The 15731-nt window shown below is 44.6% G+C and overlaps 1 protein-coding gene across 2 annotated transcripts in view; it reads left to right on the forward strand.

The window, feature by feature from the left end:
* LOC309382207 (putative RNA-binding protein 23) overlaps window positions 1-15283 on the forward strand; it is a 20675-nt gene extending 5392 nt beyond the window's left edge. The window contains exons 3-10 of one of the 2 annotated variants that reach the window (XM_081933789.1): window positions 7390-7518; window positions 7639-7719; window positions 9914-9961; window positions 10936-11009; window positions 11116-11160; window positions 13577-13759; window positions 14466-14519; window positions 14640-15271. In XM_081933789.1, the coding sequence (XP_081789915.1) occupies window positions 7483-7518; window positions 7639-7719; window positions 9914-9961; window positions 10936-11009; window positions 11116-11160; window positions 13577-13759; window positions 14466-14519; window positions 14640-14865 (747 nt within the window). In that variant the 5' untranslated portion in view covers window positions 7390-7482 and the 3' untranslated portion in view covers window positions 14866-15271. Of the gene's footprint in view, window positions 1-7389; window positions 7519-7638; window positions 7720-9913; window positions 9962-10935; window positions 11010-11115; window positions 11161-13576; window positions 13760-14465; window positions 14520-14639 lie in introns of both variants that reach the window. The other variant, XM_081933790.1, reaches the window with a different exon arrangement.
* The last annotated feature ends 448 nt before the right edge of the window (window positions 15284-15731 follow it).

The raw sequence follows: 15731 nt of genomic DNA on the forward strand, positions 1-15731 counted from the left end.
AATATTTGAGTTTCCTCTTCAGGATGTGGCCTTCTAAAGAGCATTCAAGGTTGATCTCCTCTAGCAGTAACCGGTTTGATCGCCTTGCAGTCCAAGGGACTTGCATACTTTCCAATATGTGTTGTTTATTGCTAGATATTGTCAGGGTTTTGTTGTTGTTGTTTGTGTTGCCTTGGTTAAATTGTTAGGAGATGAAAAGATGAATTTCCCACTGACATTCCAGTCAATTTCCCTTTATTTTAGAATAAGTAGCAACAGAGTTCTTTCGTGGGTAACACGGAGCGAAGAGAAAAAAAAAAACATCAGAGTAAATATACAGTTGCTGATAACCTCAAGGGCAGAGTTCCATGACAGTTACCCTGTTATTATTCTTACCTTAGAAAGAAGGATGAGCAGTCTTGAGACTTAATGGCAGGAAGAATGTAAAGGGTTCACCTTTGGAAATTCAAATACGCTTTTTAGAAACTCCCACACGCTCATACAGCAACTTGCAAATGATAGCAATCTCTTTTATTCAAGATCACTTTTGTAGCCTTCCTGGGGTAGGTGGCTCGGCTTGGGAGGCCTTAAAGCGTTGTTTTCCCAGTTGGGAAAGAGAAAAAAAATTCCCAAGGAAAGAAAGGTGGCTTGACAGGAGAGAAAACCGAACATGCATTGGCAGCTGAACATTTCACGGCGCATCTGTGGAAAAGGTTCTGTGAAAGACGCAGAAACGAACAGATGGATTCCTTCTGCTTCGCAGCCTTTGGGAGCAGTGGTTCTCAACCCTGTGGGCCGCCGTGTCGTCGCAGGGGGGTCCACGGAGCCTTTTGAAGCAATGTTACAGTTGAAATCTTAAGTCTTGCGGGTCCGTGAGGAAGAAAAATTTGAGAACCGCGTTTTTGGAGGCTTCCTGGACTTGTTTTAGGAAGGTATTTGAAACACCTTATTCTGTTCCTCTAATGTCAGCATCCGTTAGCGTTCTGATCTGCAGGTCCTTGTGGTCGTGGTCCAAATTAGATTTCTCTGTTTGTCACAATTTTATTAATTTATGATCTAACACGGGGGTCCCCAACCTGTGGACCGTGTCCCACTACCGGTCTTGTGGCCTTACTCATAACCGGGCCTCATGGTGTGCGCCAGGCATGCACATACAGCCCCACTTGCGCATCATGGAGGCTTGTGGCCAGTAGTGGGATTCAACATTTTTTACTACCATTTCTGTGGGCATAAGGATACTGTAAAATAATAATAATAATAATAATAATAATTTAAATTTATTAGCCGCTCCCTTTCCGAAAAGGACTCGGGGCGGCGTACAATGGAGTAAAAAACATATAACATTTACATAAATCCACGACATACATAAGTACAAAGACACACATGTTCGGAGGAGGTTAACAGATACAATACATAGACAGTTAAAAACCATTAAAATACCCTAATTACAATACCCCATGTACAATCCAATTCAAAATGTTAAAAAACAGACAGTCAGGAGGAGTACGAGGAAATTACGGTTGAGCCAGGCCAGATAGTTGGAGTTTTCAGTTGTACACGGAAGGAGCGGAGATCGGAAGTCATCCTGATGTCCCGGGGGAGGTCATTCCACAGGGCTGGGCCCATCACAGAGAAGGCTCTGCTCCTGGGTGTCGCCCCCCGACACTGTTTGGCGGTCGGCACCCGGAGAAGTCCCTCTCTGTGAGAGCGGATTGGTCGTAGGGATGTGTGGGGCAGGATGTGTGGGAAGGTTATTGCAAAACCTCCATTTCCTCCTGATCAGCTGGGACTCGGGAAGCAGAGAATAGGTGGGGGCGAGGCCAGCCAGAGGCGGTATCTATTGGTTCTCCGAACTACTCAAAATTTCCGCTACCGGTTCTCCAGAACCGGTCAGAACCTGTTGATAACCACCTCTGCTTGCGGCCCCGCTTGTGTGAGCGTCGCAGGCGCTCGCGGCCCCACTCGCGCAAGCAACGGGTGCTCGCGCATGTGCATGCCTGCCCCTCCCATGAAACCACCTCCTTACCACCCACATTCCCGGCCACCAACCCACAAAGATTGGGGAACTCTGATATAACACACACACACACACACACACACACACACACAGAGCAAGCAAAAAGTAGGAGAAAAAGGGAAAGGAAAGCTGTGATTAAGAAGGGGAAACGAGAGAAAAGATACAAATTCGAATTTCTCACGCTGAGCTGCTAGAAAAGCAAACTGTTTCTGAGATGGTCGGCGAGTGGGGAGAATAAATTTAGGCCAGAATTTTTGTGAAATCTTTTGAGAGGTGTACAGAGGATAATTTTGCTCCTGTTCTGAGTTGGTGAAATCGGTAGGTTTATGCGTGAGGCCTGCAGCCATCTTTTCTTGTGGATCTTAGGCCTGCCACACTTTCTGTTGTCCTACTATGCACTTTCTATTTGTGGGGGAAATGGGAGGGGGGATTGTACGGAGTTACTTAATGTGTAGCCAAAACAAAATCCTTTCTAGAAAGCCCAAGGTCGTCTTTTGTCTTTGCGCCTCTGCGCTTTGCGGGAACTGGATGGGTGGAATGATGTCCGTTCCGATTCTACAGGTTATACAGACAGTATTTACAGCTAGGATTGGGCCAAGCCGGAGAATTCTTAGAAATGTTTGTTTGTTTTTTGCCCCCCAGGATGGCGAAGTCCTTTAGGGCAGTGTTGCATTCCTAATTTTTCCTCAATCTGAACAGCTTTTAAGGATAGGTGGGCTTCTGGAGCTCCCAGAATTGCTGGGATTTAAAGGATTCTGGGGGAATCTCAGAATTGAAACCCCACACATCCTAAAAGTTGCCAAGATTGAGAAATGCTGCATTCCCAAATGATCCAAGCTTGGCAGTTTCTCCTTGGATTCCAAAGTTTTGTAAAAGTAACTGCAGGTTTGAATAAAGTTATGGAAGTCTGGAGTGATATTACAGGATATTGTTTTTTCCCCCACTCATAAAGCAGTCTCCTTCCTTCTTTCCTTCCTTTCTTTCTCTCTCTTTTTCTCTCCCAATCTCTCCCTCCCTTCTCTTTCTTTCTTTCTCTCTCTCTTTCTCTCTTTTTCTCTCACTTCTCTTTCTTTTTCTTTTGTTCTCTCCCTACCTTTCTTCTTTCTTGCTTTTTCTTTCTTTCCTTCCTTCCTTCCTTCTTTCTTTTTCTCCCTTTTCTTTCTTTCTTTCTTTCTTTCTTTCTTTCTTTCTTTCTTTCTTTCTTTCTTTCCTTCCTTCCTTCCTTCCTTCCTTCCTTCCTTCCTTCCTTCTTTCTTTTTCTCCCTTTTCTTTCTCCCTTTTCTTTCTTTCTTTCTTTCTTTCCTTCCTTCTTTCTTTTTCTCCTCTTTCTTTCTTTCTTTCTTTCTTTCTTTCTTTCTTTCTCCCTTTTCTTTCTTTCTTTCTTTCTTTCTTTCTTTCTTTCCTTCCTTCTTTCTTTTTCTCCCTTTTCTTTCTCCCTTTTCTTTCTTTCTTTCCTTCCTTCCTTCCTTCCTTCCTTCCTTCCTTCTTTCTTTTTCTCCCTTTTCTTTCTCCCTTTTCTTTCTTTCTTTCTTTCCTTCCTTCCTTCCTTCTTTCTTTTTCTCCCTTTTCTTTCTTTCTTTCTTTCTTTCCTTCCTTCCTTCCTTCCTTCCTTCCTTCCTTCCTTCCTTCTTTCTTTTTTTTTCTCCCTTTTCTTTCTCCCTTTTCTTTCTCCCTTTTCTTTCTTTCTTTCTTTCTTTCTTTCTTTCTTTCTTTCTTTCTTTCTTTCTTTCTTTCTTTCTCCCTTTTCTTTCTTTCTTTCTTTCTTTCTTTCTTTCTTTCTTTCTTTCTTTCTTTCCTTCCTTCTTTCTTTTTCTCCCTTTTCTTTCTCCCTTTTCTTTCTCCCTTTTCTTTCTCTCTTTCTTTCTTTCTCTCTTTCTTTCTTTCTTTCTTTCTTTCTTTCTTTCTTTCTTTCTTTCTTTCTTTCTTTCTTTCTTTCTTTCTTTCTTTCTTTCTTTCTTTCTTTCTTTCTTTCTTTCTTTCTTTCTTTCTTTCTTTCTTTCTTTCTTTCTTTCTTTCTTTCTTTCTTTCTTTCTTTCTTTCTTTCTTTCTTTCTTTCTTTCTTTCTTTCTTTCTTTCTTTCTTTCTTTCTTTCTTTCTTTCTTTCTTTCTTTCTTTCTTTCTTTCTTTCTTTCTTTCTTTCTTTCTTTCTTTCTTTCTTTCTTTCTTTCTTTCTTTCTTTCTTTCTTTCTTTCTTTCTTTCTTTCTTTCTTTCTTTCTTTCTTTCTTTCTTTCTTTCTTTCTTTCTTTCTTTCTTTCTTTCTTCCTTCCTTCCTTCCTTCTTTCCTTCCTTTCTTCCTTTCTTTCTTTCTTTCTTTCTTTCTTTCTTCTATCTCTTTCTCCTTCCTCCCTCCCTCCCTTTCTTTAAAAAAAAGGAAGATTCCCATAACTTTCATGTAACTTTAGCAGGTGGGAATTCAACAGGAGTTGTTTCCTTATTCGCATTTATGTGAGGGGAAAAGCCAGCCTGGTGGGTGGAACTTTTGAAGTTCCTTAGACAGACATCTGGGTTGCCAGAGAGGAAATGTTTCCAATATAATAGGAAAGTAAAGTTCTCGGCGTACAAACACAATTGAGCCCCCCCCCCCCCCAAAAAAAAATCCATTGCTAAGCAAAACACTTGCTAAGTGAATTTTGCTCTATTTTTACCACCTTTCTTGCTGCCGCTGTTAAGTGAGTCACTGCCGCTATTCAGTTGATAACTCAGTTGTTAAGTGAATGTGGCTTCCCCCGATGACTTTGCTTGTCCGAAGGTCGCAAAAGGGGATCAAATGACCTATGACAGTGACCACGGGAGGGAGCGACTTACCAGAACTTTGAATCTAGGTCATAAGTACCTCTGACAAAGTCGGTCATAACTTTGAACTGTTGCTAAGCAACCGGCGTAAGTTGTGGATGACTTGTATTAGCATTTTCTGCATTTCAAAGATGTTATGGACAAGGAATCAATTTCCCCCCTTTTCCCTCCCTCCCTCTTTCTTTGTTTCTCTTCCTTTCTTCTTCTCTTTTTTTTTCTCTTCCTTTCTCTTTCCCTTCCTCTCTCTTTTAAACATGTTTATAAAATGCCTTTTCTCTTTTTTAAGTAAACATTTCAGTTTTGGTCGCCACGATGTAGAAAAGATGTGGAGACTCTAGGAAGAGTGCAGAGAAGAGCAACCAAGAGGATTAGGGGACTGGAGACTAAAACATAGGAAGAACGGTTGCAGGAACTGGGTACGTCTCGTTGAATGAAAAGAAGGATTAGGGGAGACAAGATAGCAGTCTTCCAATATCTCAGGGGTTGCCACAAAGAAGAGGGAGTCAAGCTATTCTCCAAGGCACCTGAGGGCAGGACAAGAAGCAATGGGTGGAAACTAATCAAGGACAGAAGCAACTTAGAACTGAGGAGAAATTTCCTGACAGTGAGAACAATTAATCAGTGGAACAGAAGTTGCCTCCAGGAGTTGTGAATGCCCCAACACTGGAAGTCTTTAAGAAGATGTTGGATAGCCATTTGTCTGAAACGGTATAGGGTTTCCTGCCTAGGCAGGGGGTTGGACTAGAAGACCTCCAAGGTCCCTTCCAACTCTGCTATTGTATTGTATTGTATTTCATACTTAAAAATAATGGTTTGATGGTAATATTGTGGCCCACAATTTGCACCAATATTGTAAAACTCGACTTACAAACCAACTTTTTAAAAATACAAAAGTTTAGGTTTAGGTTTTATTAGATTTATAGACCGCCCCCTCTCCCCGTAGGGACTAGGGCTTTCTTTACTGCTGAGAAATAGCACAGGTTTTTTTTTTTCTATTTTCCCCCCTCAGCCTTCCATCCAAACATTTTCTTCTCTTCTTCTCCATCTCTTTCAGAAGCAAGTCACACTTGCAAAATGCTTATAAATTATAGCTCTATCTTAACCCAGCGGAGAAATAAAAAAATACGCTCAGTCTCCGCTGTCTGAAGGATTTTGAAATAGGGATGGGCGGGAGACCACATACCCCTGTAAGCAAAGTTTTATCTGAAATAGTAGAGAGAAAACATGCAAAGGCCAATTGTTATAGATTACCGTATTTTACAGAGTATAGGACGCTACAGAGTATAAGACGCACCTTAGTTTTTGGAGAAGAAAATTGGGGGGGGGGAATCTGCCTACCTCATCTGGCTAGCCTTCTTAGCCTGGTCAGCTTCAGCACATGAGTTCACTGGTTGTGGACCGAGCGCGCGCGATTCGGTCTCGTTGGGGCGCTGAAAAGCAGCTTCTAAAGCCCAGCTGATCGTCGCAGGGAGCTCCAGATATGAAAGCAGGGAAGCGACAAGACAAGGCAGCAGCCATTCCCCGTTGTCAGTTTGGGGCTCCGGGCCCCTCGCGTTTTCAGCCTCCAAACACTTCGTTTGAGACCCCGTTCAAGTCGGGGATCGCCAGAGCACATCGCTGCCAGAAAACGCGATGATGTGCAGAGGCCAAAAACGTGATGCGTATCGGCGGCGGTGTGCTCTGGCGGTCCCAGCAGCCTTGAACAGATCTCAAACGGAGCACTGGGAGGCTGAAATCGTGAGGCGTAGAGCCCAAAAACGCACGCCATTGTCTGTGGCAATCTCTGCAGCCAGGAAGAGGACGCACGGAGGTCAAAGGGCGGGTGTAGGCGGGGCTAGTTTTGTTGTATAAGACACACCCAAATTTTCAGCCTCTTTTAGGGGGGGAATTAGTGTGTCTTATACTCCAAAACATACAGTATTATAATACAATACAATAGTAGAGTTGGAAGGGACCTTGGAGGTCTTCTAGTCCAACCCCCTGCCTAGGCAGGAAACCCTCTACCGTTTCAGACTAATGGCTATCCAACATCTTCTTAAAGACTTCCAGTGTTGGGGCATTCACAACTTTTGGAGGCAACTTCTGTTCCACTGATTAATTGTTCTAACTGTCAGGAAGTTTCTCCTCAGTTCTAAGTTGCTTCTCTCCTTGATTAGTTTCCACCCATTGCTTCTTGTTCTACCCTCAGGTGCCTTGGAGAATAGTTTGACTCCCTCTTCTTTGTGGCAACCCCTGAGATATTGGAAGACTGCTATCATGTCTCCCCTAGTCCTTCTTTCTCTTAAGCTAAACATACCCAGTTCCTGCAACCGTTCTTCATATGTTTTAGTCTCCAGTCCCCTAATCCTCTTTGTTGCCTTTGGAGTATTGTTTCCTTTGTGTAAAAAACGAAGGGATAATTAATTTGGAGGGTTCGGGGTTTTGTTCTTTGCTGGATACACATCCCAGCCAGTTCTAAACAGGTAATTTTAGAGCACAATTCCATTCCGGAGTGTAGAACATCTTGTCTCCAGGCGACATATATGGCCCAGCTCCTGTTCCATATTCCACTCCTCAAATCCATTCACCACCTCCTTCTCTCTCTCTCTCTCTCTTCCAGGCTGTGACCAACTCATTTGCCTGCTAGACCGGCTTCTCCACCAGCTGTTCCTGCGCCTCGGGGTGGTGGGGAGCCCACCCATTTGGGCCAGCCATGGATCCGGCGTTCCCCAATCCATCCCGGGATCCTGTGAGTATCCAGCCGCCTTTTTCCCCTTTCGTTTTGGAGAAGGTGGCACAGTGGCCATTTCCACCGGGGGAGCTCTTCTCTTCTTTTTTAATTCTTCTCTCTTTCTCTCCTTATTCGTAGACCCAAGAAGATGGCATGGCCTCCGACGACTTCGACATCGTGATAGAAGCGATGCTGGAGGCCCCGTACAAGAAAGAGGAGGTGAGGATATTAGAAATCAGAACCTGTGGGGAAAGTAATTATTGTGTTATATTTTGCCAGGAGTCCAGAGCTAACAATAACACAGTTGTCAGCTCCGCTGCTATGCCGAGACAGAGTACCATGAACTGTGGGGAGGGGGAATGAAGGAGAGAAGGTTTCGGGGGGAACGAAAGTAAACACCGTATCTCCTTGTGATGCTGCCTCAAGGTCACCCAAGGGGGGCCGCATACCAAACTGCGCTTGGACGGACCTTTACGAAAACATCTTTCCTGAACCTGATCGGGTTACACGGGGGGTGGGTGGGCAGTGAGAGATAAAGTAACTTAAGAGATTTTGCCACGTGATTCTCAGTTCTGGCTTTGCAATACTGCAATGTCCTTGACCGCTAAATAAACTACACTTTTCTCAACAAAGGGAGCCAAGGATCTTTTATAGAGAGAAGTTTAAAGTTATATGGCAGGTTTGACACGATGTAATTCCAGATGCAAGTTTTCCAAATATTGTTCGGTTCTTTGATCCGGATCTGGCCTCCCCTCTGTTTCTCCTCACAATATAAGGGTCTTCCTTTTTTTTTTTTTAGCAGAAAAAAGGCATAAGATAAAATAAGATGGCTGCTTTTTTTTCTGCCGATTTGAGCCTCAAGTAGGTTTTTGTTAATTAAAAGAGGCCCAGCTTGTGCCTCCCAGACACCCCATCTCAACTCCAAGCAGGGCAAAACTTTCTTGGAAGCTGGCAGAGGCTGAAGAGGAAGACTATGATGGCTGGCTGGGGGACAGTCAACTCCCAGTCTTGCCGGTCTCCATTTACTTAGAAGTCAGTCTTGAAAAAAACAGTTAACAGGTAGTCCTCAACTTACGACCACAATTCAGCCCAAAATTTCTGTTAGCTAAGCGGAGATGGTCGTTAAGCGAGTTTTGCCCCATTTTTGGACCTTTCTTGCCACTGTTCATTGAATCCCTGCCTCTATTAAGTAACACGGTTGTGACATGAATTTGTCTTTCCTGTTGACTTTTCTGGTTCGAAGGTCGCAAAAGGTCATCACATGACCCAAGGACACCGCAACCGTCCTACATACAATACAAAAGCAGAGTTGGAAGGGACCTTGGAGGTCTTCTAGTCCAACCCCCTGCCTAGGCAGGAAACCCTATACCGTTTCAGACAGATGGCTATCCAACATCTTCTTAAAGACTTCCAGTGTTGGGGCATTCACAACTTCTGGAGGCAAGCTGTTCCCCTGATTCATTGTTCTCACTGTCAGGAAGTTTCTCCTCAGTTCTAAGTTGCTTCTCTCCTTGATTAGTTTCCACCCATTGCTTCTTGTTCTACCCTCAGGTGCCTTGGAGAATAGCTTGACTCCCTCTTTGTGGCAGCCCCTGAGATATCGGAACGCTGCTATCATGTCTCCCCTGGTCCTTCTTTTCATTCAACTAGACATACCCAGTTCCTGCAACCATTCTTCATATGTTTACATATGAAACAGTTGCCAAGCATCTGAATTTTGATCGTGTGACTAAGGGGATGTTGCAATGATCAGGTGAAAAACAGTCGTAAGTCACTTTTACAGTGCCATTGCAACTTTGAATGGTTGTACGTTGAGGACAACCTGAATTGCAAATACAGGTTTCTCCCTTTCAGTGTTTGCCCCTTGTGCCAGCCCCATTCTCTAGTCCCTGTAAAGGTACAGTCCCAAGTGTGTGTTTTAAGGACGATATTCACTCCCAAGGTCAAAAGACTTTAATCTGCATTAATCCAGCTCTAAACTCCTATATTAATATTTATTGGAGGCAAGGTCTCTCCGTTGTCCTCCTTATTCTCAGTAGCAAAAAAAAAATGAGAATATTGAGAGAGAACCTGCGCCGTGTTGTTATCTTTGATGGGCCATAGTGACTGGATGTTTTGATCCTCTTCTTTTGCTTCTAAAAATGAGGAACGAAATGTCCAAGGAACGCACGAAAAATGGAGGACGCCCTTTGGAGGTTGGAGATCCGGATTCTGCCCTCCGCATTGGAGAGGACAATTTAAGCCTGCTTCTAGAATTCTCTCTTTTGTGTCACTTTGTGCCTGCTAGCTAGCAGAATCACGCTTCCCAGTTGACCTTGTGTTTGTTTAAGCGGAAAAGGGAGTCCATGTTTCGGTGCCCGCTTTCTCACGGTGCCTTTTCCCCCTGCTGAATCCACCCTTCTATTTCTTCCAGGCCCAGCCAGGACCCTCAAAGACACCGACTGATCCCCCCACAGCCCAGGTAATGCCCCAAAACCGAAGGGGAGGAAATAGGGAGGGAGCTGGAGGAATGCGGTCTAACTTCCTCTCCCCCTTTCTTTTCTTTTTTTAAGTTTTTAATTTATTTTAGTTACATAATAAAAATTTCTTTTGTGAATAGAGTGTTGTCCAAATTCCCTATTTGACATTCCCACCAAAAGACATAATTCACTTTATGTTATATTTCCATGATTTCCAATTTTAGCCGTATGACTTTTCTTCTCTTTATTTTCCAATTTCTACTTTTTAACACGTACAAACCATATAATTTTCCTTTCCCTTGAAAAATAAACACTTTATCATTTCTTTGCCATCTATTTTCCATTAAGAATATGAATCTTCAAGTTTCAAATTTCAAGCTTTGTATAATCAGCATGACATAATTATTTAACAGCTTTGAGGTTCTTAATGGAATTGCTGTACGTTCTAATTAAAACATATTTTTACCTTGTTAACAATATTTCTTTCCACTGGATAATATCATTCTACTATTCTACTATTTCTAAATTTTCTTTTCTCTTTTTCTTCTTTTTATGTGTCATATCTTCTGTATTTTCCTCTCACTTTTCAATAGATTTTTTTGAATATCCTCCAAGTTTCTCTTTCCCATCTCCATTTATTTCTCTCTTTATTTTTGGCTAATTCCTTTTTTGGATGTCGTTTCCCTTTTTTTCCTCTCTGCTCTCTTTGTGCTTTTACCCCATTTTGTTTTTATTTTCCATTTCTACCTTGTTTAATTCCTTGTTCATTTACATTGCTTGTCTGTTCCCCTCCTGTCTCCACTTTCAACAATTTTTCGGGTATCTTTTCTATCTCTTTGTCACCTTTGAATGTTGCTCGTGGACTTTTTAACATTTCCAACAACTCCTCTAACGCCCCACCCTCCATGATCAAATTTAATACATGTTTAATGTTTTTTATATTCTACCACAATTTCCTCTCCCCCTTTCTCGTTAGCCGTCTCCGGAGGAACAAGGAAAAGAAGCCAAGAAGGACAGCGCCCCCAGCAGCAGCAATGGGGAAAGCAGCAGGTAAGCCACAAGGGCTGTGTGGTTTCTCCCCCCACACCCCCTTCGTTTCTCCCCCCCCCCCTCCATCAACATGGCTCTCATTTCTGGCTTGCTTCCTCCCTCAAAGCAAAAAGAAGAGGAGTCGTAGCAGGAGCCGTGACCACAGACACAGGTAGGGGTAGCTCTGAAGAGAGCACAGAAGAAGTCGGCAGGCCCTGGCTGGGGCTGGCATAGGAGATCCCCACAAAAGGAAGCTTAACACAGGGCCTAGCTCGTGACAGTCTGCAGGAGAGTCGATGGGAGGAGGGAAAGCGAAAGTAACGTCTGTATCTCCCCGAGAAGCTGCCTCAAGGTCATTCGGCTGGGAGACAAAGGCAGCTACATACCAGCCTATCCTTGAACTGACTTTTCTGAAAACGTATCCCTTGAATCTGATTGGTCACGGGAAGGGGGTCAGCGACGGGAGGCAGTTAGTTGTGGCTCAAAGGGGTCAAAATCAGGAGGCTGCGAGTGTAGATCCTAGGTAGAGGCGAATATTTCTCTCTCTGGGCACAATGAGAATACAGGTGACACTTGAAAAATTAGAATATCGTGCGAAAGTTCATTTATTTCAGGAATGCAACTTAAAAGGTGAAACTAATATGTGAGATAAGACTCATGACATGCCAAGCAAGATAGTTCAAGCCACGATTTGTCGTAATTGTGATGATTATGGCGTACAGCTCATGGAAACCCCAAAGTGCTCCAAAATCTCCTGGTAGACGGCTGCATTGACCCTGGTCTTAATGAAGCACAGTGGTCCAAAGTCCTCTTTTCTGATGAGAGCAACTTTTGCATCTCATTTGGAAACCGAGGACCCAGAGTATGGAGGAAGAATGGAGAGGCCAATCAAGCACAGGAATCCCACGGTCATTGAATCAGTTTTTGGTGCTTTTGGCAAAAATTGCTCTCATCAGAAAAGAGGACTTTGGACCAAGGAGCAACAGGATTTTGGACCACTGTGCTTCGTTAAGACCAGGGTCAACGCAGCCGTCTACCAGGAGATTTTGGAGCACTTCATGCTTCCTTCAACAGACGAGCTTTATGGGGATGCTGACTTCATTTTCAGGCTGCCCACACTGCCAAAAGCACCAAAACCTGGTTCAATGACTGTGGGATTACCATGCTTGATTGGCCAGCAAACTTCCCTGACCTGAACCCCATACAGAATCTATGGGGCACTGCCAAGAGAAAGATGAGAGACATGAGACCAAACAATGCAGAAGCGCTGAAGGCCACTATTGAAGCATTCTGGTCTTCCATAAGACCTCAGCAGTGCCACAGGCTGGTAGCTTCCATGCCATGCCGCATTGAGGCAGTAATTGCTGCAAAAGGGGCCCAAACCAAGTACTGAGTACATAGGCACGCTTATACTTTTCAGAGTTCCGATATTGTTCTATGTACAATCCTTGCTTTATTGATTTTATTGATTGCATGTAATATTCTAATTTTCTGAGATGGTGGATTTGCGGTTTTCATGAGCTGTACGCCATAATCATCCAATTATGACAAATCGTGGCTTGAACTATCTCGCTTTGCATGGAATGAGTCTTAACTCATATATTAGTTTCACCTTTTAAGTTGCATTACTGAAATAAATGAACTTTTGCACAATATTCTAATTTTTCGAGTTTCACCTGTATGAACAAAACTCCGCATTGGCGACCAGGAAGGGCATCCGGCCATTAAACGCTCTGCTAGCTCCATTCAGTTGCCCAGACTCCATCCCGTAAGGGATTGTGGGGTCGTTAAACGATGATGATGATGTAGCTCAGACAGGCCTGTTGGTTTTATCCGAAATTCTGTTTTCGGAGGTGCCAGAAGCTTCTCCCAATTCAAAAGATTTACTTTGGCAAATGCCAGAATTGTCCTCGGACAAGGTTGGGACTGTTGATGGGATAGAAAGAATGCTGCTGATTCTATAGGCTATACAGGTAGTCCTTGACTTATAAGTAACCTCTGCGGGCATGTGACTGAACTTGGGTTAACATGGCCATGTCAGGGTTCCAAATAGCATCCAAAATGAAATCCGAGTCCAAAGGCAAAGTATTGCTCAAAGTTCCCATTTATTAAGAGAGCCATGTTGGCACATCTGGGAAAACCCAAATCTGAAAGCTTCCTGGTTTTCCCCACCTAGTTGAAAGTTCAGGATCTTGCCCCCACACCCACAATCCCATCCCATGGTCCCATCTCCCACTGCCATGCTGGCAGCTGGCAACCAGTTCCGGTCAGACGGAGAGGTGCGGAGACAAAGGATAACCTTGGTTTTCTAGAAAGAATTTTGTTTTGGCTACATAGCATCTAATTCCATACAATTCCCCCCTCCCGTTTTTCCACAATAGAAAAAGCATAGTAGAATAATAAAAAGTGGCAAAGATCCAAAAGGAATATCGCTGCAGGCCTGACGGGCCACATGTTTTGCTTTTCAAGGTTTCCGGTTTGTAGTTTGGGGCGAAACGGAGACTTTGCCAAACAGTTGCAGGAAATACATCAAAAGCAACATTTCACCCGCCCCTGATGCCAAATCTGATAATGCTCGTTCTTCCTAGCCGTAGTCGGGACCGAGACCGTCATCGTAGACGAAGCCGGAGCCGGGATCGCCGCAGCCGCCATCGGAGCAGAAGCCGCCATCGGAGCCGCAGTCGAGATCGTAATAGGCGAGCCAGCCGATCTCGGAGCCGAGAGCGCCGGCGGGAGGAAAGAGTCCGTTACCGCACCCCACCACCCCCAGGGTGAGCAGTCCAACAGCACTGTAGGCCAGATCGTAGTATGGTCTTCCTTGTGATCATAATGGACAGGCTCGGTTACGGTGATAGGCCGAGGTCTATACCTGCAGTGATAACCTGATTATGCCATGAATAACGAGCAAGGCCAGTCGTGCTGTGGAAGTACCCTGTTTCCACGAAAATAAGACCCAGCCGGAAAATTAACTCTAAGACCTAACCAGAAAATAAGCTCAATGCATCTTTTGGCGCAAAAAAATAATGTCGGGTTTCCAAAAGACGCCCTAATTAACTTACGAGCCTCGAGCCAAGTTTCAAAAGAAATCCAGTCATTTATTAGGAACAATATCTCGGCAATACCCGCGTGGAGTCAGATCTAACTTCAGTTTCATTATGGCTGAACTTTACCCCTGTTTCTCCCCTCCCCTCAGTCTGTGTCATAAATCACATTCACCAGCGAGGTGCAGCAGCAGGATTTAAATTTCCCGCCTCACAAGCCTGCTGTAGTAATCTGAGATCCGACTCTAGCCGATACGCGTGGAATTCTCTCCCTCCTTTCCTCCAACGTCAACCTGAGAACAGACGTGGAAATGCTTTCCAAGTTGACACATAATATAAGACCCGGTCTTATTTTCGGGGGAAACACGGTCACCCTTGTGATTGTGTCGCCGCTGCTGAAGTTGCGATCCGGGCTTGTGCTCTTGTTTCCCCGCAGGCGACGGTTTGGCCACAGCAAGAGTCCCCTGTTCAGAGAGAAGAGTCCCCTCCGGTGAGTATTGCAACATGGATAAGGGCGGATGGCTGAGAGAGAACTCCTTTAACGTGCCTCGTCTCTGCTCCCCAGCATCCAATTCTGCGTCTGAATGACTCCGCTTCTCTCCCAACACAGGGAGCCTCTGGGCAGCTTGAGCCCCGAAGAACGTGACGCCCGTACGGTCTTCTGCATGCAGCTAGCTGCCCGTATCCGCCCTCGAGACCTTGAGGATTTCTTCTCGGCTGTTGGCAAGGTCATATTCCCTTCCCTTCTTCTCTGGCTTTGGCAAATTCTTACTTTGCCCCAAGCGAGGGTGGGCTTCTGGCCCTTTCTGGTGCTTGGTTCCCACCAACCTAGCTAGCGCAGTCTGTGATTGTAATTAGCTGGAATAGTAGCTTCTTCAGTCTGGTTTTATCCTTAGTTTGGCCTAGCGGTTAAGGTGCTGGCTTAAGAAACCTTTAGAGACCGTGAGTTCTAGTTCCATCTTAGACACAAAAGCTGTTGGGCCTAATCACCAGGAGACAAGTGAGTTCTAGTCCCACCTTGGGCACAAAAACCAGCTGGGTGAATTTGAACTAATCACCAGGAGACTGGGATTTCTAGTGCCACCTTAGGCACGAAAGCCAATTGGGTGACTTTGAGCCAAACACCAGGAGACTAGGAATTCTAGTCCCACTTTAGGCACGAAAACCAGCTGGGTGAATTTGAACTAATCACCAGGAGACTGGGATTTCTAGTGCCACCTTAGGCACGAAAGCCAATTGGGTGACTGAGCCAAACACCAGGAGACTAGGAATTCTAGTCCCACTTTAGGCACGAAAACCAGCTGGGTGAATTTGGACTAACCACCAGGAGATTGGGAGTTCTAGTGCCACCGTATGCATGAAAGCCCACTGAGTGACTTTGAGCCAAACACCAGGAGACTAGGAGTTCTAGTCCTACCTTAGGCATGAAAGCCAGCTAGGTGACTTTGGACTAATCACCAGGAGATTGGGAGTTCTAGTGCCACCGTATGCATGAAAGCCGACTGAGTGAGCCAAACACCAGGAGACTGGGAATTCTACTCCCACTTTAGGCATGAAAGCCAGCTAGGTGACTTTGGACTAACCACCAGGAGACTGGGATTTCTAGTGCCACCGTATGCATGAAAGCCAACTGAGTGACTTTGAGCCAAACACCAGGAGACTAGGAGTTCTAGTCCTACCTTAGGCACGAAAACCAGCTGGG

The sequence above is a fragment of the Natrix helvetica genome (assembly GCF_964273705.1).
Source record: "Natrix helvetica genome assembly, chromosome: Z".
NCBI lineage: Eukaryota > Metazoa > Chordata > Lepidosauria > Squamata > Natricidae > Natrix > Natrix helvetica.